This window comes from Podarcis bocagei (assembly GCF_964188305.1).
Source record: "Podarcis bocagei genome assembly, chromosome: 3".
In the NCBI taxonomy this organism is placed as follows: Eukaryota; Metazoa; Chordata; class Lepidosauria; order Squamata; family Lacertidae; genus Podarcis; species Podarcis bocagei.
Window position 1 is genome coordinate 56,332,890 of NC_138127.1, and position 26,252 is coordinate 56,359,141.

General features: G+C 41.3%; 1 protein-coding gene across 1 annotated transcript; it reads left to right on the top strand.

Moving 5' to 3' along the window:
- The first annotated feature begins 5,385 nt into the window (after positions 1-5,385).
- SLC22A3 (solute carrier family 22 member 3) lies at positions 5,386-26,096 on the top strand. Its single transcript, XM_081186948.1, has 11 exons — positions 5,386-6,064; positions 12,701-12,804; positions 13,939-14,093; positions 16,038-16,206; positions 17,132-17,249; positions 20,517-20,614; positions 20,721-20,935; positions 21,985-22,093; positions 22,868-22,980; positions 24,182-24,302; positions 25,771-26,096. Exons 1-11 carry the CDS (start codon positions 5,651-5,653, stop codon positions 25,823-25,825), a joined length of 1,671 nt encoding a protein of 556 aa, XP_081043074.1. The 5' UTR covers positions 5,386-5,650; the 3' UTR covers positions 25,826-26,096.
- The last annotated feature ends 156 nt before the right edge of the window (positions 26,097-26,252 follow it).

The following is a 26,252-nucleotide window of genomic DNA, read 5'->3' on the forward strand; positions in this document are numbered from 1 at the left end:
GCTCAGAACTATATCTTGGATGCCAGGGAAATCTTAATTTATAGGGGGCAGAGGTACCAAAAACTTTGTAGAATCCCCATAGTAACGGCAGCAGACTGGACACAACTCTGACTCTGCTGCTCTTCGAACCATGGGAGGTTTCAACTTGGGAAAAGTGGAGAAAAACTACACTCTACCGAGGGTGTTTATCAAAATGTTTTGTACTCATTTTTGCAAACAACTTCCAATAAATTAATGCATTCCATTTTCTATATCCGACAGCATGGTTGAAGACATACTTTAAAGCCCTATTCATGCATTATATGGAATGCATCAGGGCTTAAAGTGACACAGGGCAAGAAAGGATCAACCCCAACACCCCCTCGTATGTTGGCTCCACTTCAGACCTTTGTGTGCTGAACATGAAGGTCTGAAACAAACTTCTAAGTCCATTCAGCCCCAGTGTCCCCACACATGTCAGCTTTAGACCTTGGAGTGTTTAGTGTGAAGGTCTGAGGGAGGATTCTACTAAATGTGTTCAGCTGAGCATGCTTAGAATCTCCCCTGTGATTGGCAAGGTCTGTTATGATGTGAAAACCCCCTAAGCATGCTCAGCTGAGCACAGTTAAGAATCTCCCTTCAGATCTTTGCACTCAACACATGAAGGTTTGAAGCAGGGTTAGCTTAGGCAGTGTTCCCCAACCTTGGGTCTTCAGCTGTTTTTGGACTACAGCTCCCATCATCCCTCACTACCAAGACCAGTGGTCAGGGATGATGGGAACTGTAGTCTGAAAACAGCTGGAGACCCAAGGTTGGGGAACACTGAGCTAAGGTATTGTTCTCCTGATATTTTGGAGCTTAAGCTCCCATTGTCACTGACCATTGACTAGGTTGGCTGGTGCTGATAAGAGCTGGAATCCAAGAACATATGGAGGGCGTCGGGTTGGTTACTCTTGAGCTAAAGTTCCCTCCCCTGAGTTGGGTATGTTGGGGATTGGTACACAACCCTGCTCCTTTACATCAGATATGCAAAATCTTTGGCCTTCAGATGGTGTAATCATCCCTGCCCATTGACTATGCTTTCTGGAGCTGATGGGAGTTGTAATTCATTAACATCTGGAGATAGTATTCTTTTTAAAACATGTGAACTGATGTTAAAATGTAGATCCAATCATCATCACACACCTTACATAGCCTTTATCTCGCCTGATCATTTTTTCTGAAGTGATAATTGAGTGAATGGAGTGATGTGATGTGATTGTTGAATGAGTATGAGACTATGATGACTTGTCAGGAAATCTTGATTGCTTTTGCTCAGTTATGAACCTCTTGGCTACCTTGGAATGTTGACTTCTGGACCTCCTGCTTGCTGTCATATTTTGGAGTGGTAGTTTGCTAATAAATACGCTATATTTTGTTATGTGCATTTTGTTTTTTATTTCACCTAAGTACATTGTGTACAGGTCTATTGCTTATATTTCTTAATGTGATGAATTGTATTAGTAGTAGTATTTGGATTTTTATAATTAAAAGCATGTGTTTTTATATATGGAAATTGCTTTGCGATTTCTTGAAAGTAATGCAAGTTCAATAAATCAACAAATATAATGCAGGAAAGGCACCAAGAGGAGAGCCTCAAATTAAGATCTCGATGGCCAGGTGAACTAGTTCAGGAGAAAATATAAAAATGTGCAAGTGTATAGCTACATGGCATTTTAGCATTTATCCTTATTCTATTCACACACACACACACACTCCTTCTCAGAGTCTGTATTATTTGACGTGACCTGCTACCCCACAGTGTAGCCTATCTACCCAGTTTTAGCTCCCCAACACAGGCTGCTTGACAAACTAAATGCAGCTTTGTGTAGATCAAATGCCAGTACTTAGTACACTTTAAAATGATCCACTTGCATGCTTGTGCAGGATCTGAAACATCGTTAATGAGTGCCAAATACCCATCAGGAGCAGCCAGCAGGGAGAGGAAGTATGGCACACCTGGTTTCCTGGTTCTGGCATCGCTGTGCCTTACAATGAACTCAATTCCAGGTTCCTTGATAGAGAAGACAGTCGAGCTACAACTGTATATCCACTTACTTAGGATTAACCCTTCTGAACTCAGTGGTTCTTATTTCTGAGTAGACATGTGTAGGATTGTGCTGCCAATGTCAGTTTCCCAGGCATAAGGTCAATTCTCTCTCATATTTAATATAATATCGGGTAAATTTGCAGCAGCATACTTCTTTTCATTTTGCGTGGTTATTCGATCTCATTTTCCAAAGGGGATAAGGAGGGGTGGCTTGGGGTCTTCTGTGGCCTTTATTTTTAAAATTACTTATTTGGAAATATGGGGACAAAAAGGGTGTTTGGTTTAAGTTTCCCTACTATTACTTCATTGTATTTCAAACAATATTTCAATTTTGTACCTGCTGATTTTCTTCTTTCTGAAATATTTTAAGGTTGTTTCAGGCAGAGAATTTGAAGTAGTAGTCAAACAGTGGTTTAATTCCATGCTTGTTCTTTTCTCTGGAATTGCCATCATTTGCTTGTTTTCAAAAGAAGATCTAGACAACGTGATTGCCAAACCATGACATTCCAGTATTTTCTGTGTTTTTCTCCTGTGGTCCCCACCACCAAGGTCTCATTTGTAGCATTTTTTAAAAACAGCATAACATAATTGTGGTGCCAGTGTGGGCTGTCATTGCACTGGTGTTTGGTTGTTTTAAAAACACACACATTATTTTTTTAGAAAAGCAAAGGAAGATTAGATGGGAAACATTGGAATGTAATGACTTGACAACAATATTATCAGACAAAACATTCTTGGGATCTTTTATTGTGCGTTTAATTGAAGTTTTCTTTTCCCTAACATCAGTTTAACACTGAATCCCTGACTCTCTTTTATCTTTCTTTCCCATTTTAGCCTTCTGCCTACAGATGTGCCCAGGGATTCCTGTCCTTTTACAGAGCAAGTTTGTTATTACTACTATTCTGTAATGGCTGGTATTTACATCAGCTAATGGAACGGTTAAAAATAGCTTTAAATCCATGGAAATAACAACATTATGTTTTCAAAAGGTGGGAACCCTGTGGATACAGCTGATGGAAAAATGACATTTCCCATGTCTTAGGGTTAATCTACAAGTTGTTATGCTGACCCCGAGGCGTGGGATATATCTAAGTCTATCCAGTGTTGCCACCTTTTGGAAAAGAAATGAAAAGACAGAAGAAGAAAGAAGAAAATTGAAGTGATGATGTAAAAGAAGCAAAAGCAACCTTTTCAACTTTTTTCAGTCCATGGCTCCCTTGACCAACTACATTCTTTCTGCAGCACCTCTGTGGGGCTCAGGAGCCCAGTTGTGTCACCCCTTGCCTGCAGAGCTGGCAGCCCCTCACCCCTTTTCAAACACCCTCTCTTGTGGAGTGTTCCCTTGGCATTCTCTCTTCTTCCCTCTCCTTGGGAGTCCTCTGGGCAACCGCCCCTGGTCTCTGAGCTGCCTGCCCCAAAGAAAGGTGCCTCCTCCCACTGCTCCACAGGTGCCTGGGAAGTCCTAGAGGCACCATTCACCTGGGGCTGGAGTAGTCAACCTAAGGCCCAGGGGCTGGGTGCAGCCCATTCGCCTTCTCAATCCGGTCCACAGACGGTCCGGAAATCAGCATGTTTTTACAACAGTAGACTGTCCTTTTATTTAAAATGCATCTCTGGGTTACTTGTGGGGCATAGGAATTTGTTAATTATTTTTTCCCCAAAATATAGTCCGGCCCACCACATGGTCTGAGGGACAGTGGACCGGCCCACTGCTGAAAAAGGTTGCTGATCCCTGACCTGGGAAGCTTGTAGCCAGAGCTGCTGCAACAAACAGCTGTGCAAGACTTTGGGAGGCAGAGATGTGAGAGGGCATCAGAGGAGGGAGGGAAGGAAAGAGGGACAGAGGCCAGTGTTGCCCACGGCACCCCTGACCTTCATTCCAGGCAGCCCAGGGTTCCATGGCACACTTGTTGAAAACCACTGGTCTATCTACATTGCCTTGTGCATAGTGACTTTGCTATAGTTTGTTATATATTTTATAAGACAAGTAGAGCCCTGTCTCCTTCTCAAAAGAAGGCAGTATTGCAGAACTTTGCCTAAATATTCTCCACCATTTTTTGTGGTGTCTCTCCGCTCCCACCCCCTTTAATGTCCTGGAACCGTGCTAAATTTGGGGCATTGTAGAGGGTGCAAAATGACCGCCAGGCCTCCAACCACAGTTGTGGCCACTGCCACAAGCAAAAATCGAAACCTTTTAAAGGAACCAAGCAAGTAGCTCTGCTACTCCCACTGGTGAGCCTCAACCCCCAGCAATCGTTGGGACTTTTCTCCTCCCCTTCCCTTGGATAAATTTACTAAAATATTCCTGGCACACCACAGTTTTCCTGCCCATAGAAAGGGTTGGGTAATTTTGAGTGGTGAATTTGTGCACTGCTCTAGTTAAACAGGAACAACTTTTAATTAAGAAGCATAAACATGAGAAAACAAAAACATGATAGAGCACACACACCCCAAACCATTTTTTATTATTGTGGCAACACTGCCAATTATCTATCATAAATAGAGGACAGTCAGTCAGCCTGACTTGACTGTTCCCTTAAAGTTTCTGTTGTTCCATGCTTGGTTCTATGGGTGCCCAGTGGGGAGGGAATCAGCCTCCTGTGCCACCAAATGAACCACAATTCCCATAATTCCAGCATTCATTTTTGAGCAATGTGGCAAAGAGTGCAGGCACCATTCTCCTCATTTTTTAAAGTGAAAAACTTGCCTGCTCTCACTTTTCAACTACGCATGTTTATTTATTCATTTGGAGTATTTACTTTGCCCCTTCAGTAAAATGTCTTGTGGATGCCCATGATTGCTCTTCATCTTCTTAGTGGTGACTCTTCTAGCTACCTTTCCGCTTCACCTCTTTTCTCTTTCATTTTTCTTCATTTCCACTGTTTCTAACTTCCAGCAGCTGATATTCTCCGTGTCTGGTTCCCCCTCACACCACTGGACCCACATTATAACCTCTTGGCAGTAACCTATGTGGTTATCTATTCCAATTACCAACTGAAATAAGTTAATTAACCGCTACAGTAGCAAGAACTCAAGTGTTTTGGGGAGGGAGAAGTTTAATGGATTTTAACAAAGTGGATCCTTTCCCATAATTTCTGTTCAATGTGTCAAATCTGGATTAATTTTTATGGGAAACGACCACAGTTCTGCTTTATATTCTTCTGTTTGCATGTCCCTAAAGAGTTAACCATTTTGATTACATAATCTCTCCTTTGGGTAGACAGAAAAAATATATACGCCCCCTTCTTTGGGGCAGCATGCGTGCCAAGTGTATAGTGAAATCCTACAGTTCTGTGCGTAAGCATTGTGCCAAACTGACAGTACAACTCGTGTGTGTGTGTGTGTGTGTGTGTGTGTGTGTGTGTGTGTGTGTAACTTTGCTCTGCCCCGGCATTGCTTTTGCTACTTGATTGCATGTGTGTGTAGCTGAGGGAGACAGAGAGGAAGACAGAGAAAGAAGAGAGAGATTGCACGTACATGATTTATAGGAAGCACCGGCAACAGCCACAAAGTTTGAGAGCTGTTGACGCTGTGTCACCTCTTGGATTCATCTGACTTGGGGGAGGGGAGGAACTGTCTACAATGCCGTCTTTTGAAGAGTTTCTAAAAGAGGCTGGGGAATTTGGAAGGTTTCAAAAGCGGGTCTTCCTCCTCCTTTGCCAGACTGGTATAACCTTTTCCTTCTTATTTGTTGGTGTTGTGTTCCTTGGCCGCGACCCAGAGCAATATTGGTGCAGGGTTCCTTATGCATCTAAATTAAGGAAGCAATGTGGATGGACATTTGAAGAGGAGTACAACGTTACCATTCGAGCTTCAAGTCTGGTGAATGATTCTTCCCAGTGCAAGAAGTATGACCTGGAGTGGTATAACACCTCTTCTAGCTGCACCAACCCACTGTCTCATCTTACCAGCAACAGCTTGAGCAATGTGTCACTTACAACATGCCGCCCGGATGGCTGGCTCTACAAAGAACCTCATTCAACTATTGCCAGCGAGGTAAGAGAATTCAAAATACATCCTCCAGCCATATTTTCATTAGCAATACAGGACTATAAAATACATAAAAGAAGAAGACTGGAGTGCAAACTATGGTGGGTTGACACAGATAATTAATCTTCTCCCCAACAGCAATTGGAAAGTTTCATAGGTAAACTTAAACAGCAGCGCCAGTCTTTAATGTGCTTAATATGTGAGCAAATTCCAAAACTGAGCCATTTTTACTGACTCTTCGAGATAGAAGAGTATAACGAGAGCTATGGCATTTCAGTTAATGGATGGGCTAATAGAATATATGTAAATGACTCCTCTTGGAAACTGAGGCAATACAGTTGTATAGAAGGGCAGCACCAATTCAGATAGACAGTGTATATCTCTCTGGATGAATTTCTTGTCATTTATCATTCGACAATACATTAGGAAGGGAATGTGGTTCACTGGTAGTGCACATCCTTTGCATGCAGAAGGTCTTAGATTTAATCCCTGGCATTGCAAAAAAGGATCAGCTAGTCAGTGATGGGAACTAATTCTACCCACTGCTGCCTGTTCAGATCAATTTTATTATTTTCAGCCATAAAAAAGAGAGGGGGAAGTAACACTATGCCAGCACGGACATTTATAAAATGAGAATAACTGGGCAAACGTCATAAAACACCAACAATCAAGTATGAAAAATGCAGCTAGCTGTGTTGGTCCATTAAGAAAAAATCCAATGCACAACAACCACTTAATATTTTAGGATGGGCTGAAAGTCATAAACAGTGCAGTAGCTTTTGAGTTTCACAAAACTTTTTTTAGACAGGTTGTAGAAAAACAAAAAAGAGGGTGGGGGGAAGTGAGTAAGAAGGTGCTGCTGATACAGGTTACGGTGGAGATCCATCTGTGATATGTTAATTTCAGATGATGAAGAAGGCTCTTTGCAAACTAAGGAAGAGAACCTAAACCAACTTGCCCATTTAGGATTGTAACCTAAGTGAGTTTGTACCAAGAGATCTTAAATTGCACCAAAGCATAGTGCAATAAAGAAGCAATGCCTGTTGAAAATACAAGATACAGTGGTACCTCGGGTTAAGTATTTAATTCATTCCGGAGGTCCGTTCTTAACCTGAAACTGTTCTTAACCTGAAGCACCACTTTAGCTAATGGGGCCTCACGCTGCCACTGCGCCACCAGAACATGATTTCTGTTCTCATCCTGAAGCAAAGTTCTTAACCCGAGGTACTATTTCTGGGTTAGCGGAGTCTGTAACCTGAAGCTTATGTAACCTGAAGCATATGTAACCCGAGGTACCACTGTATTATTAAAAGGTGCTCAAATATTCCTCAGCACCGACTGGAACACATGCAAGTCCTGAAATAAAGAAAAGTATTGCATTATTTATCTTTCGTATTCCTAACTCATCTCTTGCCTCAGGTAGTGATCTCATTGCAGATTGCAAACTACCTAAAACACAGTAAATCAAATAGAACAATAAAAGCAACTGATTAAATAATTAAACAAACAGTACCAGCGTCAGAACAGCATTTATTTAGGGAGTAGTCTGTAGAAAGCACAGTTACAGGAGGAGCAGATCAGGTATGCAAGTTATGTCACTAACTTTCATGATATTAGTTTGCACCAAAATAGTAAAAGGGAACCCACTTTTAATAGTATCTTATTCACACTTGTGGACTATAACTTTCCAGAACTTGTTTTGTTCTGTTTGAATTAGATCTGGTATACATTTTAAGATAGAAATAGAAATACATTACAGTATTTTAGATATTGTTCATTTTCTTTCCTGGAGCTCATATCATTACATTCGTTAGATAAATACAGTAGAAACTGTTTTGCTGAAATGTTGCTGGTGGAGGCAGGAGGGTGATTTGAGAATGACAAAAAGGACAGTGATCTTTTTTATTTAATCCTGCTTTGGTTGTCTGTGGTAACATTTTGTTAATCATTAACACTGAAATATGACAGATTTAAGGACAGGCGGATATGGTAGCATTAGAAGCTGCTTTCAGACACTGTAATGAACACAGGAAGCTGTGTTATACTGAGCAGGGCCATCAGCCTATCAAGCTACTGTATGCCTGAGGTCTTCACACTTTCCCAATCTTGGGTCCACCTTTAGTCCCAACATGCATTTAGGGACCCATGTCTTCCTTTTGTTATTTGCATGGTGGTAATGTTGCTGTTGTGACATACCTTATGTCAGTCTGCGGACTGATGTTTGTTCAGATTTCAGCAGTAAACAGTGGGTTTTCCCAGGGAAAGTCGCAGGACAAAAAAACCCCTCTTGGACTCTTGACTTGAAATCATGGAACAAATGAAAGTATGGATGGGCCCATAGTTTCTCATTTTTCCAGTCTTCAGTTCTCTAAATTTCTGTGAATTTTTAAAAATCCTCGTGAAAATTCTTCAGCATTTTAGTGCAAATTTATCCTAATCAACACAGCATTGGAAACAGTTTTGACAAATGTGCACATTTTTGCAAACAATTTCTCCTAATGTTATGCATTTTGCATGCTATTTCCACCAATATATTTATTTTTATGCACAATTTCCACTACCATATGCATTGTATTAAGCTTCGATTGGAGAACAGCATTGCAAAATTTGGATAGTTGTTCATTTTGAAGGATGGTGCATTCCAGTTCTTACGGTATTTTGGAAAGGGCAAATTGGATATATTCAGCTTTCAACGAATTGTAGTTCTCTTTCATCCCTAGTCCCAACCCACCAGTTGAAGACAAATGCTCCATGTTGACTGGAAACAGATCTCCAGGGTTGCAGACAAGGACCTTTCCCTGTTCTAACTGGATATTTGTTTATTATACTATAAGAGATACCTGAGACTGAGGCCCCACCTGCACTATACATTTAAAGCAGTATCACACCACTTTAAACAGTCATGGCTTCCCCCAGAGAATCCTGGGAACTGTAATTTGTTAAGGGCACAGAGAGTTGTTAGGAGACCCCCTTTCCCCTCACAGAGCTACAATTCCCAGAATGCTTTAACAATCAATCCCTCTTCTCGGGGAACTGTTGCTCTATAGGGGCAACAGGGGTCTTCTAAGTACTCTCAGCAATTTTATCAGACTTCAGTTCCCTGGATTGTTTGGGGAAGCCATGACTCTAGTAGCATGTTCAAATACATAGTGCAGATGGAGCAAGAATCAGGGACTTTTTGTTTGCAAAGCATGCGAGGGCTGGGAATGCGACAGCAGTTGTACCTGTGGCCAGTGGCCCTCCTACCTTTGGCCAAACCAGAGGCAAATGATGCATGTGGAGGAAACATTTACTGTTGCAGCAAGTATTTCTTACTGCTTACTTTTGGGGGTGGAAAATCCTGCTCCACTACTCTGCACCTCTTCCTTCAAGCAGTGTTCCTATTAATGTAGATGGTGACTATTGGGATGCAATCACATCGACTTTTTTAGAGAAATGAAAGCTCTGTGGCTGTCTGGATATAACTACCAATCCAGACTGTTAATGTTCTTATAACTCTTCAGTCTCTGCATGTGTTTTTCCCTATTGCAATATGTAGCACAATCCCATGCATGTTTACTCAGATAAGTCTTGCTGTGTCTGATGGGGCTTAGCCCTCAGTAAGCAAGCACAGCCTTAATGACTAGCTTGGGAGTAGGCTTGCCCCAATCTCCCAGCACAAGGAAACAGTTCTCCTACATTTGTAGGTGAGGAATCTCATGCCTGAAGCCTAGCCATGTCCAAAGCCCTAGGCATGAAGTTTTGCCTCCTCCACCCTTGACTAAAAAAAAAAAAAAATGCATTCAAGAAAATTATAGTGTTGTGACAGCAAATGATTTCCTGTGTGCATTCTGAGGTGGTACTGTTGGGTTAATGGCTAGCTATCTAGTTATAAAAGCCAGCTACCCCACTAGACAGCTGGCTGGCTGGTCAGTAGATGACAGTTCTCCGAGAGCAGTAGCAGGCCTCCAGGAGAGAGGGCACAGAGAGCTTCTAGAGCAGTGATGGGAACCTGTGGCCCTGCAGATGTTAGACTACAATTTCTACCATCCCTGACCATTGGCCATTCTGGCTAGTGGCTGAAGTCCAACAAAGTATGAAGGGTTCTTCATCCAGGTCCCAGGGTGTTTCTCCCCTAAAGCCAGAGTCAAATTTCTGGAAGTACTTGCCAAGCTCTGAGGTCAAATTACGCCTGGAGCTGCTTTGTTTTTGCTGTAATCTTGACACTTGGTCCTCCATGGAGGATACATTCTGGTCTGCTGCCTGCATACACTTTCGCTCTGCCAAGTTAACATTTGCCAGATTAACATGCCCTTTGTGGGAAGATAATTGGTTTCCTAGAAGAAGAAATGCAGTTGTTTAGAACATACTGATGTCAGCAACATAATAAAGTCCTATATGAAACATTACTGTTGCTGTTGAAGCTATTTTAAGGGCCAAGTACCATCGATACACAGACCTTACTTAGCTCTAAGGACAGCAGGATTTATTTATCCATTCATGTATATACCGCTTTTCATCCCAGAGGTCCTCAAACCTTTTTATTAATACAATAAAATGACAGCAAAATGCAATAAATCAATTGTCAAGCAAATACAAGAAAGCAACACCCCCTCTCAAAATATTGATTGCGTCAGTGTTTTCTTATAAACAATTGGCAAGGAATCTTGATACCCCATTTAGATATTTTTATGGTTTCTCACTGAACTAGATAATATTTATTTTGCACATGTTTAGGCTATAAGCATTTAACTTCAGAAATTAAATTAACCCCTAATAAACAATCCTAGTTCCATGCTAACTGAAACCATTTCTACCCATTCTAATGAACATACTGTGAATTAGATTCTCTTCCTGGTACATATATAGGCCCATGTGTGATAAAAGTCTGTTGATTGTAACATCACCTACAATTAACCCTCCTTCATACATGCTATATAACCCATATACCAAAAATTATGCAAAAAATGTACAATGACAAAGTTAATGTGCAGATCTACCTCATGTGTGGATCTTATCATGCTAAAATGTAGCATTCAAATATGGTTAATTAAAAGCATTGGTTTCAATGGGTCTATGTATCAGATACCACCCTTAAAGGGAAAAAAACACCCTAACATACCAAATAAAAAACTGAGTAATCCAGCATGGGAACTGGTCCTGCTAAAAAGATGGGACTGTTTAAATGTGAGACTAAAAATAAATAAATAAAATGCTATGGAGTGCTAAAAGGGAGTTAGTTCTTGCTGGAATTGCTCAGATAATCAGTGTTGGAATTAATTACATTCATCATTTTATTATTTTAATTAGTGATCTCAGTCAAGGATATAACAGTGCATTGAAGAGTTTAAGCTCTTCTCATGTTGACGAAGCAAAAATCATGCTCCTAAATAATTATGCATTCTCCCAAATCTGTCTATTGCTAATGCTAGTTTTATTGTATTCATGCAAGTTTTCAGAGACTGAGGTCTCTAGTTCTTTACGATAACTGGTATTAATCAGGCTATCCCACTGGAATCTTGGAAGTAGATTTGGGTTAAATCCTTCCAAAAAGTTACTTCATGAAATCTTCAGGATTACAAATCAGAGCACTGAGATGGAGATTTGCTTAGCTCTTTTAAACTTTTCTTTTTCTTGAATGTGCTCAAAAAGGCGGAACCATTTCACTCACAGCACTAAGTCAGGAGATAGCTGTTGAACACTGGAAGAACAAACAGTGTTTATCTGTGATGTCTTAGAAGTACAACAGAGTTTAAGACATGTTTATCATGTAGATGATACGGTATCAACCAAAGTTAGCTGAAGGACTGACAAAGCCAGATGGTTTCTATTCAAAGTGGCATCCCCCCCCCCCCGGTATCTTGTTCCTGGCAAGAATGTCACAGCAGGCAAGACTTGGGTGCTAACAATTTGTTTCTTTAGTTACATTTCATCACCTTCTGTCTTCACTTTACCTATCACTCCCTCCATTTTGCCCCCATTTCTTATTCATTGAGGCCTTCCAGGGATGATCTTCTGAAAAACAGTGGCCAACTCTACCATTAGACAGGAAGATGGCAACCTCAGGCAGCAGGTGCTTGAGGTGGGGAGCAGCAGCAAGCTGTTGAAGGGCAGAGCTCTTTGTGCTACTAGGCATGCCGTTCAACTTCTAAGCTAGCCTGCTGACCTCAAATATGGTGGAAGACGCTGCCCCATTACCAGTATTGGCTTGTGTACATGGAATGGCGGGTGGGGGCACCATCTTGTCTTTTGCCTCAGGCAGCAAAGATGTTTTGGACCCAACTTCATATGAGATTCTTTTATGACATCTGTAGAGGGTAGGACTTCACAGGCCCAGCCACCATCAAAATATGATCCTAAATAGTTTTATAAGTTTCTTAAATTGAGCATTAGTTCTATATAAACCAGGCATAGTTTATATAGAGACTGTCAATTCTAATGTTTCAGTTCCCTTTTAAAAAAGACTAGGTGTATCTCTAGTCACAGAAGGCTTTTTGCTCCAGTGAAGGTTTATGTGAAGGGAAAAAGATGGAGGCAATTTTTACAGTGATTCCCTTTCTCCTGCAGCCTCCCTCGGATATTGTTTTCAAGACTGGAATCTTTTGTCAAATAAAAACTTTATCTTCTACGGAAACTTATTGTCTCTTTTTCTTCTTCCCACAGTACAACCTTGTTTGTGAGGACAGATGGCTAATAGATATGACACAGTCTCTCCTCAATCTCGGTTTTTTGGTAGGAGGATTTTACCTAGGCTACGCTTCAGACAGGTAAAATTTTCTTTTTTAACCAAACTATGAACCATGTCATTCTTCAACTGCAGATAGAGCTGCTTCACACGTTACTTTACTTATGTGAGTGAGTGTTTACATTGGTCTTCCATGTTTTTTATCCATTCTCCATCAACTCATGTGGGGAGAAAGCATTTGAAAATTGTCATGGCTGAAAGAAAATTTCAGTGAAATTTTCATGCATGAAATGTGGAGGGGTTGTTGCAATTATTTTGATGTGGCCAAGAGGTTTTGTGAGTGTCTCTTCTTTCCTTCTACATTCTGCAGCCTTCCCAGGTGCTCACATTTCCTGAAAAACCTTTGATGTCTTCAGTTGGCCTTTCCTGTTAGCAAGGGAAGCTGGAGAGAGGTTGTCTACTATGCCCCTGACAACTGTTCGTTTTATTAGATTGCATATTTATTTTTAAAGACATAATTGCAGAGAGCTACTGGTGTTTTTTAAGCAAAAGGGAAGAAGCACACCAGCCTTAGGCACTTGGAAGCAAGTTACCCCAGCCTCCCAAGCTTCAGATAAAGGCAGAAAGAGACATCATGAGCAGCTTCTTCCCATGGTGATTTTTCAGATCAGGAAATGTGGGAGAATGTTTAATGGAAAGAAAAAAACACTCACTGACACAATAAGGTAAACTCAACTCCACACCCAGTGGTATTTTTCCAGAAATAGAGGTGCCAAAACTCTCCATGAACACCTTCCTTGTTCTCTTAGAATGGCAATGGCGTCCACCTGAGAGGTGTTGGAACCGAGTTCCGGCTGGGAAAAAAGTCCTGTCCACACCCACCAAAATTATAAAGTGTTCCTTGAATGAGGCAGAACAGCAGAAGTCTCTTTCGTAGAGGAAGGAAACTTTAGAGAAATTGGAGGAGAGTTTTCGGTACAGCACTTTTGTATGCCATTACGTGTGAAGATTAGGAAGTTTAGGAATATGCTCAGTCTGTCTTCAGTGAGGTGACTAGTGAGGGGTAGGGGTGGGAGAGAGAGCATCCCTACCATTCCCAGAGCTGGTTTGCCAACCAGGCATTGCCCAGGAAGAAAGGCCGAGACCTTAAAAGCTCTTTTTGCACCAGGTAACCCCATTCTCTCTGTTTTACTCTCACACTCTCTGTTCTTGACAGATACGGCAGAATCAACATTTACCTCATTTCCTCCTTTGGGGCAGGACTATGTGGCTTCATAGTGGCTTTTGCACCAAATATTGTAGTATTTTCGATATTTCGCTTTCTACAAGGTGTATTTGGAAAGGGAACCTGGATGACAAGCTTTGTCATTGGTAAGACTTGGCGTGTTTTCCATTCTTCCTCTTCATATATGCATGTAATATGTGGGATACTAGATGAAAAAAGGGGATTTCTTGAATGGGATTATTATGCTGTAGGCACATATGGTGCTGGAGGAGACTCTTGAGAGTCCCATGGACTGCAAGAAGATCAAACCTATCCATTCTTAAGGAAATCAGCCCTGAGTGCTCACTGGAAGGACAGATCGTGAAGCTGAGGCTCCAATACTTTGGCCACCTCATGAGAAGAGAAGACTCCCTGGAAAAGACCCTGATGTTGGGAAAGATGGAGGGCACAAGGAGAAGGGGACGACAGAGGACGAGATAGTTGGACAGTGTTCTCGAAGCTACAAACATGAGTCTGACCAAACTACGGGAGGCAGTGGAAGACAGGAGTGCCTGGCGTGCTCTGGTCCATGGGGTCACGAAGAGTCATACACGACTAAACGACTAAACAACAAGGCACAATGCACATAAAATCAATAGATTGCATTGTGAATATTGCTAAATTACTGCATGAAAGGGAGGGTTGATTATGCAGGGATTGGTTCATTTGAAGACATTTTATTCTGATAGTGCTGGTGGTGGAGATTTCCTCCTGATGTTAATAAAAGTTCCAAAGGAACCTTTTCTGTCAATATCACAGCAAGAGGAGAAAGGATTTAACTTCCCCTCTCTGCCATGCTGCAGTCCTAATAATTATCAGTCCCATCCCCAGCAGCTGCTACTTGAATGTTAACAAACATGCATTTGAAATGCAGCAACACATTTAACACCAGGTCACATCTCATTTGACCCCAGTTCATAACCCACCAGGCAAAATTCCACACAAGATCCATGTACAGCAGCTGACCAGAGGCTCAATACCTCTCCTGTTTTTGTTATCTGCCTCAGGGACTGCAAAAACAATAAGTTTATTGAAGACAATAATGGCTTCTGAATTGTGTATAGTTTGGTCACAAGTCGATCTAATATGACCCAGATTTTAAATAAGTCCATGGTTTATAAATTTAAGAATGCACAGAGATGTACCTAATTTGAGTGGTGAGCTGACTTTAAAAAATGCAGTCACCATGGTAGGATTCGGTTTTTTAGACATACATTTTTGAGCACAAAGGAAAGTAATTCATCACTAATCACTCTATGAACCGTTTCTGGTTTTCAAGGTGGGGAGGTGACACATAATTATACATTTAATTGGGAGAAGTGTGCATGTGGTATTTTAAAAGTTAAATCCCAAAACTAAAGGGGTGGAGAATATGGAATCATCACTCAGACTGTTGGTATGTACATCCGTCTGTTTTACAGTGAAGGTAAGCAGAAGCCAGCATCACTCAGGAGAAGAAAAATGTGTTCTTTATATGACATTTTTATACATATGAAGCTACATAGATGCTCATTCAATAGTAATAAGACCAAAGAATACCAACATGCACTATCTCACCAATGAATGAGTTATGGGCTCAATTCAGATGCAATTATTTTGGTTTCATAAACAATGGCAGGATTTCTGTCAATTGTTGAACCATCTGGTTTGATGCCCTACTTTTGTAGCCAAAGATTAAACCAGTTTCCAAGTTTGTATGTAATGGGAAAGTGTGATTTAAGGCAATACATTGTGCAAAAGAAGGGGGAATGAAAGGGAAGGAGGGAGGGATGAATGTATGTCCAGGCTAACCACTTGTTCTTAGCCAAATAAACAATGGTTTGTTAACTGAGATAGTTATGTCTGAACCAGGCCATAGATTCATAACATCAGACATCTGTGACATTAATTTCCTTCTGCCAACTAATGTAAAGAAGTCAGCAATACCAAAGCAAAATATCTCCACGTGTACCACAGAACAGTGACTTGCTATCACCACCCTATTAATGGTTTTAATAATGTGCAGGCTGTTTCCTTTCAATGTCTTTTATTTTGTCCATTTCTGTATTCAGTGACAGAGATAGTTGGTTCAGATCAGCGAAGGATTGTTGGAATTGTAATTCAGATCTTTTTCACCCTTGGAGTTGTGATTCTTCCTGGAATTGCTTACCTCATTCCCACATGGCGAGAGATTCAGCTAGCTACGACACTCCCCAACTTCCTCTTCCTGTTGTATTACTGGTAATTTCATGTTATTTTCTTTCTCGTATCTTTAGAATAATTATATAGTACACAGTATGAGGTCCTGTAGTATAAACTGGGAGCTTTAGTAATTATGAGAAGTCCTCTGTCTGTCTCACAGCTCATTAAATTGCCCACATCTACTGTATGGGAGCCATAATACTGACCTTCATTCAGAATTATAAGGATTGCTGTGATATGCCTTTGAAGAGCTTTGAATACTCTAAAGCACAATGTAAACAAAATACTTTGTTTAAGAACACAGAAAGTTATCATCAGTAACCTCCTCCCCAAATTGTGCCTTTTTAAATATAAGCCCACATCTATAAACAGTATACCTATTTGAACATACTTGAAAAGAGTTATGGCTGAATATAGAACCACAAGCCACAGATATAGTTTGTGTAAAATATGGACAAATAGGAGTGCTATTTAAAAAGAGTTGATCTATCTCTTCAAGGTAAACTCAAGGTTTTTTCAGTTCAGTTCAGAATTTACAATCGATTCTGAAAGTTTCTGAAATTGACTATGCAACATTCCCTTTAGAAATCTAGTTTGCATTTCACTAGTTTCCAGGGATCATATTACAAGACATCCACATAATTTATGTGCTTCTTTGTCCAACTATGTATAAAGAATGGGCAGAATCATCAACATTATGTGGGTCACTTATACCGGGCTTCTACTGTGTGCAGTGTCAAATTGCTTGCTGACTCCATGGGATGCTTGTTTCAGCCTTCACACAAACACACACACATTCACACAGGAGGATTAAAGAGCTTCCAGCTTGCCAGGAAAAAAATGGAAGGCAGGAGAACCGCACAGGGATGTTGATTAGCTTCGTGCCTTCTTACAAGCAATAAATCTATTTGGTTTCTGAACACAGCTTGCAGATACATCCTTACCAGTGTCTCTACTTTTGCAGGGCAGTACCTGAATCTCCACGGTGGCTACTGACACGTAAAAAAGGAGAAAAAGCCCTAAAGATCATTCAGTCCATTGCCAAAGACAATGGGAAATGTCTTCCATCACATTATACTGAGGTACTCACCATATACGTGCTAAGCATCAAATGCACCACTTTTAGCATCATCATGGTGTTAGCAAGGCATGTTCAGTTTGTGCTGTTGGGTTTTCTGTTTCTCGCCCTGTGGCCATCTAACTGTTAGCTGGAGGGTGGAGGAGATGATTTTCCCCATTTTGTACCTGTTTTTTGGTATTAAGGGCTTCCTCTGGGGTGTGTTTCACTCCTGCTCACTTTTCAGATGTTGTGCTGAACATGTGTACATTGGCAAATTGGGCCCTCAGCATATGTCATACTGGAGGCAGGTCAGGTGTCAGATGTCTCGAACACACAAACGAATGTTCACACACCATTTGTACAGCGAATACGCAAAGAAGAAAGTCTGCACAGACTCATTCTGTTGCGTGCATATAAGATACTGGCCTCTTGGGAGTGGAAACCTGATGGCAGGGCTTGCATGTTATCTTTCTTTCATTTGTCTTATGTACTGCACTTAGTTGCTGTAGGTGCTTTGAAAACATTGGTGTTGCTCAATTAGTTACTGAGAGAAATACTAACTATGCAAACAGGACAGTAGGCCACCACCACATCCAAACTCCTGTTGGTCAGGATGGTTTTACTACACCAGCTGGTACAATAGAGATGTTGGAATCAGGCCCCTCATGGGCAAAAGAAGAAGAAGAAGGAGAAGAAGAAGGATTCAGGGGATCTGTAACTGGCCCAAACCTACACATATCCCAAAACACCCCTTTTGGGAACTCTACGCTGGCTACCACCAGTGGGAGGTCTGTCAATAATTGCAGGCCCCTGCCTGCTCAGGCAGACGTCAGGTTTCTTCCAGAGCAGCAGTATTCTTCTCCAGGAGGATAGTTGGAAATCTAGCATTTCCCTCAAAACCTAGCCTTTCCCTCAAAATATTTAGTAATGTTAAAAGTAGCAGATGCAGAATTCAGTACTTTCCTTCCAAAAAATCGGAGGATCCTATACTATATCAATGTAAATCAACACAAAGAGGTACTGCAGTTTTTCGTAAATTTCTTTTTTTAAACAGCCATACATGAAAGAGTTGCTTTTGCCACACATCTTCCGAATGCGTTGTCTGTCAACCATATTGTGAAGATCATATTTTCATGCGATCAGATTACGAGCAAGAGAATGTGCGGACTGCATGATGTCCATCTGTTCAGATTCTTCAGTTTGTTCAACATCTCAGTATTTTTAGAATGGTGACCTTGGTGTCCAGGCTAGTATTACTCTCTCCTCTTCGTTCCCAAACATCCTAGCCTATATTTTTAAGTAGTATCCACAGCTGGGTGACCCTAATTTAGTCACAGCTGAAATTGCTTAGCCCTCGGTAATAGTCTAAGGCTTCAAAGCTGTACTTTGGAACTGTTCCAGATCCTTTTGGATACACAAGTTCAGGCATTCTTGATTCTACGCCCAGAAGGAGAGCACGATGCTCCCGGAAGTGTGATAATGGGAGGGTCAAGTGCATTTCACAGGGTGTACTCTCAGTGGAGTTCCTAGTTCCAAGATTACATAGCTCTGCTTTTCAAAGCGAAGCTCTGAGTTTGAGAAAATTTGCTGTATTGTATATTTTGTAGGCATGCTAATGCCCTGGTGGTGATAAACCTGCTGTTATGATGACGAGCTGTGTGGCATTGAACTGTGTGGTGTTGTAGAGTTGTTTTCATTATGATTTCTTTACATTGTACAACAGAGCATGCTTCTTTCCCAACAACAACAAAGGTGGGGGGAGAGGTGAGAACTGGTTGAAGCCTTGGAGCTATACTTAGAGGGGGAGAGAAAAACTTGGCCTTTTATAGTCCAAAGATGCACCACTCTGCTTAAAGGAATCAAAGTTTGAGGTTTATGACGGAAGCACTCTTTTTTTTCTTTTTTTTGGTCATTTTATTTAATCTTATAGCTTCACAACAGCCATGTGAGGTAGGTTAGGCTGAGAGTTGGTGAGGGGCCCAAGGCTAGAAGTGAGCAAAATCAGTGCTGATTTGAGTTTCAAAAGTGAAAATGCACAAGTATTTTCTTTTCGTTTATCAAGGTTGACAAAATATTTTTGTTTGTGCTTTTCTGAGAGTTGCTGCCTATTCGGAGGGGAAGAGGGAAGTGGCAGGGAGGTCAGAATGGTGCCTGTGCATTAGGGAGCCAGTCTGGTACTCTTACCACTGTATTTGAAGCCTTCTAATCTCCCTTCCACCTCCATTCCGCTGTCTCTCTTCCCAAAAAACAGCAGCAGCTCAGTTGACAGGAGGTAGATTGAGTGCCATGGCTTCACCTGCTGTGGGTGCATATATGCTGCTGTGCATATTAAGACAGTACCGGACAGTTTGGACAACCGAGTCCTCTAACACAGTCTAAGGCAGCATCACACATAACTAAATATTGTCTATACTTCTTCCTGTTTATTCTGTTTCTGTTCCACCTTTAAATGACAAAGATTACTAGGCTATTTTACAATAAAAACATGAAATAAATACAATAAAAACATGAAAGTACAATTAAACACACGCACATGCACACGCGCATGTGCACGCGCGCACGCACACACATCATAAAGTAACAAAATAAAAACAGAAATAAACTCAAATAGAAGAACTTCCCAAATAGTAAAAGAACTCCCCAAATAGTAAAAGCCTAGCAAAATAAAACATTTACAATATTTGCTATCACGTGAACTAGAAAAACCAGAATGGCAACCTTTAAAAATAAATCATTTTTAAAATTTGTGCTAGATTGCTTTTGTGCTTTTGCAGTATTATGCAAAAAGTTTCCTATTTTCTGTAAAAATATGACAGACAAAAATAACACTTAATGTTTAATATTAATGCTTTGATGAAAACTCATTTGGTTGTGCATTGAATTTTGATCTGAATGCCTAACACCCTTATATTGTGTGTGTTTTTTGGGGGGTTGCATATTGATGAGCTGTAGCCCCAAGTTACTCAAGCCCAAGGCTCCTTGTCTTATTTGACAGCAGTATTTAAACAGGGTAAGAAATATTGCTCCCTGAAAGTAAGCGAAATATTTGGTAGATATAGTCCAAGTATCTCCCCTCCTCCCCAAGGTTTTATAGGATATTATTTGTTTAAATTATTTTATGAATTGTTCAGAGCTTGCAGAACATCAGGCAGCAAATCTTGGCTTGCTCCACTTGCCATCAACCCGTACTTTTCATATTTTTATGTGGATATTTCATTTCTATACCACTTCTACATGTGCAAACTCCTCTGACGTTATTTGGGTTTTGGTCTCTGTTTCTTTTACTTAGATCAGTCTCTCCGACAAGGAGGTTAGCAACCCGTCTCTCCTTGAACTGGTTAGAACTCCGCAGATGAGAAAGTTCACTCTCATCCTGATGTATGCCTGGTGAGTCCCGACTGTGTTGCCTCTGTGGCTTTCCCCTTTGGCCTTTGCCATGCAAGCCGGCCTGCTTTGAACCTTTTGCAGCTGTTTTTTTTTCTTCCTTTTTAAGGTTCACAAGTGCAGTGGTTTATCAAGGGCTTGTCTTGCGCCTGGGAATCATAGAAGGAAATCTGTATTTGGAGTTCTTTGTCTCAGCACTGATGGAATTGCCTTCAGCTTTTCTAATCTTATTGACAATTGACCGCATTGGCAGGCGCCCTCTCTTTGCAACAAGTGCCTTCGTGGCCGGTGCTGCGTGCTTAATGACTGCATTCTTCCCCAAAGGTAACCTTTTCGTTTTTATTTGCTTGTTTTACTTGCTAAATCACCCTTGTCTTTCAAGGCAGACCACACGTGTGCGTGCGCATACACACATTAAAAGATATGTGAAACACACACCCCCAACCATATCTTGGAACGGAAGCTTGCTGAAATATGATCTTGCATTTCTTCTTGGAAATAATGGCATACTCCAGAAAAGCTTGCACACACTGCTCTGTGACCTTATATTGAGTCTTAATGAAAGGTATTGCTTAATGCTTAATGCTGTTGCTTTTCATTTTGTTTCCTAATGAGCAAAACTAGGGTTGCCATATGCCCAGGATTTCCTGGACATGCACGGAATACAGCAGTTGACAGCAGTGCCCAGACGAAAATTGGATTAAATGTCTGGAAAAATCCAGACATGTGTCCGCCATCTCAACAGTGCCATTTTTGCCGTTTTTTAAAAATAAAAAATAGCTCAAAAACAGTATTTTTTGCGATTTTGCCAACAATTTTGCCCCACCCCCAAAGAAAAGTTCAACAACTTTTCTGTCAAGATTTTCACTTTTTGAAATATGGCAACCCTAGAAAACTAACAGGGAGTCTCTAGCATTGATTCACATTGCTCTGCTTTAAAGCTAAGCTGGCAGCTGCATAATGAAAAGTAGTATTTTAGTGCCACCTGCTGGTAAATGTGAAATGTGAGTAACACTGCTAATTATTTTCAAATCTGGAGGTTGCATTTCTAGCTCATTTATTGTTATTGATTAAAATTAAATACCTTCCCTTAATATTGGGGCAGGTACCAATGGTGAATAAATAATATCTCTTTTAAACTTCCATTTTGTCCATTCATAATCAAATGATTCTCCACTTCTGAGCTCATTTGAATAGAATATAGCATCACTTGTTTTGCTCATTTATCCGTGAAGAAGCTTTGCTGAAGCAACAGGGGTTAGATGAGAAGGACACGAATTCATTCTGAAATGGATCAGGAATAGGATCTTGATTTTTTGTTTCCATGGTTAAAGGAATCCTTTTAGTGTTTCATCTGCATGTATCCTCCACAGATATACCATGGCTAAGTACATCATGCGCCATCTTGGCAAGACTGGGGATCACCATAACTTTTGAGCTTGTCTATCTTGTGAATTCTGAATTGTACCCTACAATATTCAGGTAAATGGAATAAACATTTTGAGGGGGGATCCACATAGTTGTGGGCTTGGGTTGGGGGAGGAAGTAGCATTGGAGCAGAAATTGTGGTTAACCTGACAGATTACATCAAGCAGTGAAGTGGCTCGTACATGTGCATTGCTAACCTATGCATGCCTACTCAGAAGTAAGCCCCACTGAGTTCATTGGGACTTAGAGTTGTCCATCAAATAAAAGTGGGAGTTCTATTTTAAAAAAAAGCACTGGCGAAATGATAGAGAAAACCATTTACAAGACAGTCACACGCCACAGTGTGCTCAGAGTCTAAAATTTAAAAATCTTCAGTTCACAGCCCTGCACTCCAGTGGTTTGAATGAGGTCTCCTTAGCATCCCCATATAAAAAGAGCCAAAGGAACCCCGATATTGACTAGGTCTAGGACACTCCTAAAGAAACATTTCCAAAAGCAGTATAAGAATGTGGTTTAACCACAACTCTCATCAGCCTTGGCTGTTGGCCATGCTGGCTGGGGGTGAAGGAAGTTGGGATCCAAAATATCTGGGGTGCAGCAGGTTGGGGAAGTGTGGTCTAGAACAAAGTGCATTCTTGCTATCATCACCTTTGCAAGTTCCTGTTGATAGGCTCTTATACCCTGACTTAAAGGCCAAATCTGGAGTTCAGTTAAAGAAAGCAAACCAGAGTGGAATGGAGGTATCATGGGGAAAGTAGGTATAGTATAGCATCTTGGAAGCTAGTGCATAAATCCTGAGTAATATATTCTCTTTTCTTTCCCCTATAGAAACTTTGGTGTTTCATTGTGCTCAGGACTGTGTGACATAGGGGGCATTTTAGCCCCATTTCTTCTCTACCGTCTAGCAGCCTACTGGTCAGAGCTGCCTCTGATTGTTTATTGTAAGATATTGTTTTAAAAGTGACCTCTTTTCAAAGATGGTTCTTCTTCTTTTTCTGATTCTTTCAGGAAGTAATATTGGGATTGGGATTCCACTACTCACTACTGTTTTGTAGCTCCATTTTGCCGTACAATTATCCCCCACCCCAAAGCCAAGTGTGGTGCTGAGAGCCACTTCCCACAACCACTTTCTCCCAGCGAATTTTCAGATCACCCTTCTGATACCATCCACACTGACTCTACACTTCTGAAAGCATCTAACAGTCCAGCCCTTTGGAGAGTTGTCAGGGGGACAAGTACAGCAGTGCCCAGTTCCTTATGTGTAATTGTGCTGGATAGGTACCAACACTGTATTGTAGGGAATAGAAATCCTTAACAATATCATCATTAAGTTTGTTTACATACTACTTTTATTTATTTAGAGAACTTGTGCTCTGCCATTTAACCAAAAAGTCTCCCACACAATCAATTAAAACCGCTTACATAACAATAAAAACAAGATAGTCCCTGCTTGCAGGCTTTCAGTCTAAAAGACATGGCACAAAAGTGAAAGGGGAGAGGTAGAGAAGAGGAAAAAGGCAAACTCAGGCACCAATTATTAAAGTTAAATAGTAGATCTTAGAATAACCAGCCTGAGGGATGTGTTCCTCATGACACACATCCATTCAGAGGTGCTAACTTGTGAGGGAGATTGGGGGAAGGGGGAAAGTTATGTGTGTGATGTCCCAACATCAAGTCAGGATGTTGGAGGAGCCGAGGGGCAGAGCTGAATGTGGCGGCAGCACAGCTTCAGTGGCTCCTCCTCCTGCTGCCATTGCTGCCATTGGCTGGGGGCTGTTTCCTCCTCCCCTTCCCCCTCCATGGCAGGAGCAGGAGGAGAAGGAGCCAGCCACTGAAACTGCACCACACTTGGCTCTGCAATGGCCCTGATTTTTTTGAACATGGGGAGCACCCCTAAAAAGTTTTGGGGGCCCCAAAAGGGTTGGGCCCCCAAGAGCTGGTGCCCCTGCATCCATTCATAAACATCCACCCATAAACATGCATATATACACATAAACCACTCACTCCCCCCTGCCCAGCAGTTAGGGCTTCCCCCACATTTTCTTGTTCCCTGCCTCTGAACTACATCTAAAACTGTAGTATTAAATATTATTTCTCACTCCATGTGACATACTGTATGTTTCCTGCTTCACATTTTGACAGGTATACTTTCCATTCTATGTGGGCTTCTGGTCACATTTTTACCGGAGACAAAGGGCCTTCCCTTACCGGAGACAGTCGAGGATGTGGAACAACTGCCCAATGCCTGCACTGCTATCTACCCGTAAATAATCTCATACACTTTCTTGGGATTTCAGATGGTTCCTTCTCCAGACCTTTCATTAGCCTCAAGCACCAAACTGTTCGTTAAATGTGCCCTTGAACTTGCATATGTGTGCTTTTAAATATATATATATAAAGCATTGAGGGGAGCTAGTCAGATTGAGATGGGTGGGTGGGTGGAAGCAGTTAACCTCACCCCTGCACCTCATGCTGCAGTCCTAATGAAAATCCCTATTCTAAGCTGCTGTTTCACGCCAGCAGGGAAGCTGCTATTGGTGCTAATTTATTTGTTGTGTTTATACCCAACCTTCCCACCAGACATAGTGGTGTGAGTTTGAGGATTCCATTGTTAAAAAAGACAGGTAGGTTTCTTGGCGAGTTACCTGGTCCTAAGCAGTGCTTTTTTTCTGGGGGGACGCATACCCCTAAACATTTTGTGAATCTAAGTTTGGCCTCATTGAGGGGCAGTATTTCAATATAAGTAGGGAAATGAGAGTACAGTGGTACCTTGGGTTACAGATGCTTCAGGTTACAGACGCTTCAGGTTACAGACTCCACTAACCCAGAAATAGTACCTCGGGTTAAGAACTTTGCTTCAGGATGAGAACAGAAATCGTGCTCCGGCGGCACGGTCGCAGCGGGAGGCCCCATTAGCTAAAGTGGTACCTTAGGTTAAGAACAGTTTCAGGTTAAGAATGGACCTCCAGAACAAATTAAGTTCTTAACCCGAGGTACCACTGTATCCCTAAACGTTTTTTTTTAGAAAAAAGCACTGGTCCTAAGTATGAGTTGTTAGTATAAGAAAGGAAGTTGCTTTGTGCTGGAGGGCATAGGGGTAGGCTCCCTCCCTCACCTGGCACAATAGCCAGAGTGATGTGAGAGAGGGAGGGAAGCTAGAAGCAAGCAGAAACAGAGAGTGAGAGCCATGCTGTATTTTTACTGGAATCCAAGGCTGTAACAATGGGGAAAGCGAGACCTTCTGGGGTGTTGATGCCATGAGCCCCTACATTGTGGGCTCAGGTTGTATATATGTGTAAATAAACCACAGTCTCCACTGTCCCTCATTCCAAGGAAACCAAATTCTGGAACCCCCTGGAATATTGCACCACTCAAAGATTGGCGTGCCATATGCAATGATCTGTTATTGTGTCCCCATCCTCCCCACCGCATTTTATCCTTACGAGAACGCTGACAGAGAAGTGATGCTTAGAAACAGTAACTGCCCCAGTAAGCCTCAAGTATGAGTATGGATTTGAATATGGGTCTTCCTAGTCTGGTACTATAACCTCTACAGTAGACCACTCAGCTCCCATAGCCACTTCCCTTGTAGTGCTATCTTCAGCGACAGCGGTTTTCATCAAAGATTAGCGTGATTTTTAAAAGCATACATGTCTGCTTAAATAAAAACTTTGTCCCACCATTAAAGCATGGCTTTTCTTCTTTTTCTCTCTTTCCTTTTATCACCACAGTTTCAGCAGAAAGTGTGGGAAACAGAAACATCAGATTTCCAGCACATATGTTTGATCATTTGCCAAATGTTCTGAGGGCACCGCCAATCACCTGGCTTTCAGTCTGATGTCCAGTGGATGCCATTATCATGCCAGATGGAGAAAATGGATCCTGTTTTTCCATAATAAAGATCCCTAAAAGACACTTAAAGTAAATATAATATTTTTCTATGACTTTGGGAGTATGAATGTGTTTTCTGAGCCTATTGTTTCCAGGTGGGGAACTGTTATATGTGGATTTTGTAGAAGAGAAATAATTTCCATTAAATAAGTTGTTTTATTTGAAACGTGACTCTTTGCTTATGTCTGGGCCATCTGGCCATCCTTTATCTTCCCTAACTCATAAGAGTAATTGTTTCACACTTCTGTTGGAGAAACAGGAAATACACTGAAGGAATCCACAACATTGTGATAAATAACAAGAAAAATATAGCCATTCAAAT